Source organism: Sceloporus undulatus, chromosome 4 (genome assembly GCF_019175285.1).
Source record: "Sceloporus undulatus isolate JIND9_A2432 ecotype Alabama chromosome 4, SceUnd_v1.1, whole genome shotgun sequence".
In the NCBI taxonomy this organism is placed as follows: Eukaryota; Metazoa; Chordata; class Lepidosauria; order Squamata; family Phrynosomatidae; genus Sceloporus; species Sceloporus undulatus.
In genome coordinates, this window is record NC_056525.1 from 21429063 (window position 1) to 21433548 (window position 4486).

The 4486-nt window shown below is 39.3% G+C and overlaps 1 protein-coding gene across 1 annotated transcript in view; it reads right to left on the reverse strand.

The window, feature by feature from the left end:
- Nucleotides 1-262: 262 nt before the first annotated feature.
- Nucleotides 263-4486, reverse strand: part of FAM210B (family with sequence similarity 210 member B) — an 8694-nt gene continuing 4470 nt past the window's right edge. Inside the window, exon 3 of the mRNA XM_042462500.1 lies at nucleotides 263-3962. Coding sequence (XP_042318434.1) covers nucleotides 3746-3962 — 217 coding nt within the window. The 3' untranslated portion in view covers nucleotides 263-3745. The remainder of the gene's footprint in view (nucleotides 3963-4486) is intronic.

Below are 4486 nucleotides of genomic sequence, written 5' to 3' on the forward strand. Positions count from 1 at the left end.
CCTCTTCCGTGGCCAAGAGGTTGGGCTAAGGGTTTTTTTTTTATCCTCTTGACTTTTGTCTTGTTTTTATTGTTAGTATGGTTCGCCTGTAGAAGTGTTTTTATATTGTTATGGCACCATTGTTTTTAATCTCTGTTGTAAGCCGCCCTGATCCTGGGAAGGGCGGGATATAAATAAAAATTTTATTATTATTATTTAAGAAAATCCCACAATAGGTTCGCCTTCAGATTACTGTACCTCAGAAATGACTTGAAATACAGTCACCAGTTAAAGATGCTTTTTATTTATCTTACCATTCCAGAATATAACAAATCAGAGTGGGAATGGGCATAGAAGACCTCCAAATGTTGGATTTCTATTCCCAACATCCCAACACCATTGTTTGTACACTAGGGCTGGTGGAAGCTGCAGGCCAATAGCATCTGGAACAGCACATGTTTCCCACCTCTTCTACAGGAGTTCATTTTACAGGACAAGTGGCATGCTCTCATCAATTCAATACAAAAAAAAGACCCTGCATCAAAGTAAAAGGCCAATTTACTTCCTGCCAGGAATAAGCAATTCAAACCTGCTAATAGTTCTTCAGAAGAGCACTTCTCTGGAACACTGGGCTGAGCAATCCTGTTGTGACTAGGGAAATGTAAGGGCTGTAGAATTAGAGCCCACCACCATTACAGCGCAAGCAACCATGCAGCCTTCCACCACTTCAAAAGAGCCTCCCACAGAAGGCTACCTTCTTAGTCTCCAGCATCCAATTTTCAGGTGTTCTCCCAAATTTGGAATTTGTCCCATGAAGACAAATCCTAGGATTGGGTTCAGCTCAAGGTTTTGGTGGAAAAACTTCCAAGTCTAAAGCCTGACAATATAAAGAGGGTAGGGGGAGGCATAGCGGTTTGAGCATTGGACTCTGGAGAGCAGAGTTTGATTCCCAGTGTGGCCATGAAAACCAATGAGTGATCTTGGGGAAATCACACCGTCTCAGCCTCAGGGGAAGGCAAAGGCAAACCTCCTCCGAACAAATCTTGCCAAGAAAACCCCTTGATAGATAAAGTAAGAATTTAAAAATATAAGTTAAGCCAGAAAAAAGGAAAAGCTTGCAGCTACTTAGCTTTAGTCTTATTGTATCTTTTATCACTGTAAATGTTTCTCTTTTTCTTTGCTTTTTATATGTGAGCAATATTGCAAGTAATCTATGGTCTTTATTTTATAGAAATTGACTTTAAGGTGTGGAGTAGCCAATTTGTTGCTAAAATGCTTTGTTTATTTTGTACATAACCATCCTGCTAATCAGCATATTCTCTACACTCTTACACCTACAGGATTATTGAATAAGAATATTGATAACATTCCATGAAGGTGTGAGGTGCCAAATAGAGGCCTCTGACTTATATAACTAGCTGATATTATTTTTGAGTAGATATCTAGTTACGTACATAAAGATATAGTAAGCACCAATTATAACTCTAAGGTATAGTAAAGAGAGTACCACTTTAGACAATTGAGCTATATTTACTGCCACAATGAAAGTTTGAAAAGAGCTATTTTTCCCCCCTCTGCCTCTCTGTTTTTGTTTTCTGTTTCTCTCCGAATTAAGGATTTTGATAATCTTGTGTTAATCCTTTGTTATATTTGTTAATCAGACAGAAAAAATAGAAAAGATGGCATTTCAGAAAAAGGTATTCAGTCAACAGCTCAATCAGACCACGATCCAGAGGAGAGGATCAACAGAAGATGGTATTACAATTATGGATCCTAATATGTTGGTATTGGATGAGATCAGCAAGATTCTTTCTTGTTTTTGTGCTTAGAGCAACAATTGAGGGTTAAGGGGCCACATTTCCTCAAGAAGATCTTGAAGAGATGCACACACCCCACAATGATTTTTGTCCATAAATGCCCTTTAAGGAGTATGGAGGGCATTTCTGCCAGGATTTTGCCCCTGTGGGCTATTTTACGTTTGAGACAGGTCTTTTTTTGTATGTGACCCATTTCCTGGTCTGAAGTGGATTGAAAGGGATGAAAATTGCAAACATACCTCAGTAGAGCACATTGGTATCCCATTGGGGAGGAAACACCAGTAGCTCCAGATCTTGATTTCTTCCACTTGGAAGTAGCGGATTTGCTACCTCATTTAAATAATAAAAAAGGAATAACTGACAGTGAACAGATTCTAGGAGAAATTTACCACCATACCCTCCTCACCCAGGTACAACAACAATGGGATTTTGGTGCATATAGCTCTCTACCTCCATAGTGGAACAACAGTAGAAGACTGAGATAGTGCTGTAATAGAAACCAATTTGCTTGGAGAACAATAACAGAGGAAGGTAGAGAACATGGGCTGCCCCAGTGTGGGATGATACAGATTGCTGTTCTGTGTATGTTAGATATAGCAAGCATGTAATAACTGGAGTATCCCATAACTTCACAAGTATCTGACTCAGCTGCTCACTGGCCTTCTCCGGCAAAATCATGCTCCATTCAACCTTTCTCAAATGTTGTTTTCACTGTTCACTGCTTTTAGTGGTGCAGAAACAAACTGCAATTTGTAGAACAAAGTAGGCAGGGACCATGTGCCTTTTTTCTAAACTTGACTGCACTCCAGGAAGCTGCCTAGGACAGGCAATTTGCTTAAAAACCTCTGTGATTATCATCCCTTATTTTAAAAGCATGTAGTTTTCTTTGTCATGGCACAAGGGCATGATGCAAGCTAGGTTACTTTTTTTTTATGGAGGGGGAGGATAACTACCCATGTTATAGAGCATAGAGCAAATGCAATCTGTCAGAATGTTATGTGTGTTGAAAAAGGAGGTAGGTAATAGCTTTATCTTCTGGCATATTATATTTTAGTATCCAATCATACCTGTATGGCCATTGTTCTTGCAGCATCTGTAATCTTTCTTGCAAGAGTACTATCTCTCAGGTTGAAGCTAAAATATTCAGTGGTACTGGCACATACAAAGTATGCAGAAGAGTCCAGATTTTAATCCAAGTATCTCTAGTTTAAAAGATCAGGTGGCGGGTGATGGAAAAGAAAGAGGGATGGGAGAGCCAGTGCGACTTGAAATAAGACTATTAGGTTAAATGAACCACAACTGGGGAAAGTTACTTTTTGTACTACTGTTCTGATAATCTTCTAGTCAGCATGGTCACAACAACTGGGGGATATGGGAGTGGCAATCCAAAACAAAATTCCCAAATTCTGATAACAAATCAGTTGTCCAAATGGTGTAACATCTTTCTGCCTGTGCATACTCTTTTTAAGGCCTTCTTGAGGACAAACAAGAACCTCTTAAACCAATTCCTGGACAAACAAAAGCCATATACAGGCTGAAACATGTTGGGTTTTTTTCTTTATCAAAAAGAGAAGCATCTTTGAGCATCTTGAGACATGTCTCTAGTTCCGTCTTCAGATTTCACTGGGTACTCCCCAGTTTTTATTTCCTTCGACATGATATAAGGCAGCTTCCCAGATTTGCAGGAATGTGTAAAGAACTGTCTCTGTGCGATAATGGAATTGAGAAAAAAGCTCAGGTATCAGTATTTTTTATAAGTTTTTCTTTTCTTTTTTTGGCTTTGTTTTGTCATGAAGAAACCACTTCCCCACCATTCACAACACAAACAATCAAGCACAAGCATTACCCGAATTCCACAGAAGGGCGCCACCAGGGTGCAGCAATTTCAAAATGTCTATATTAAGAAATTATGTGGCATTCTTTTTTCTTCCCCTTTTCCACGTATTTAATCATGGGTTTGGAGCTGGAGGTTTGAAGAAACCTATCTTCCGGAAATAGCGGACAAGGAATGGCACCGAGACTAAAGTGATGCTGATGCGGACTGGAGCGAACAGTTTGTGGACTGCATAGGCCAATAAAAAAGTGCTTGTCCCAGCAGCTAACTTGGATTGTACCAGATCCTCATCAAATCCCAGCTTGAAGAGAATGGCAGTCATGTCCACTCCACTAAAAAGGAAGAAAAGCATACCACAGCTTAATTTAGTAACACTAAACAGAATACTTGTGGGTTTTTAGAAGTTGCTTAGTTTTTAGTCAAGACAAGTCAGGCCTTTAACAAAATACCTGCCCCAAAGTAAGTGCTCCTGTTCAGGCTCCAGCTAATATGAAGCATGTACTTTTTAGTGCTGTGTAGGCCACTTGGAGAAAGGAGAAGAGTAACCTGCCTCTCCCAATTCATTTTACCACATAGCTTTAGATCAGGAGTGGAGTACCTTTGGATCACCAGATATTTTATAAAACCAACTCCCACAATCCCTGACCATTAGTTATGCCAGCTACAACTCCCAGCATTCTTCACTATTAGGTATGCTATCCAGTAATATCAGGTGGGATTTAAATCCTTGAAATAGAATCAATCAATAAATTTAGCTAAAGTGTCAGTTCTTGTTTTCAACAGCCAAAACCTTTCTCTTATATTAAATGCATCATCATCATCATCATCATCATCATCATCATCATCATCATCATCA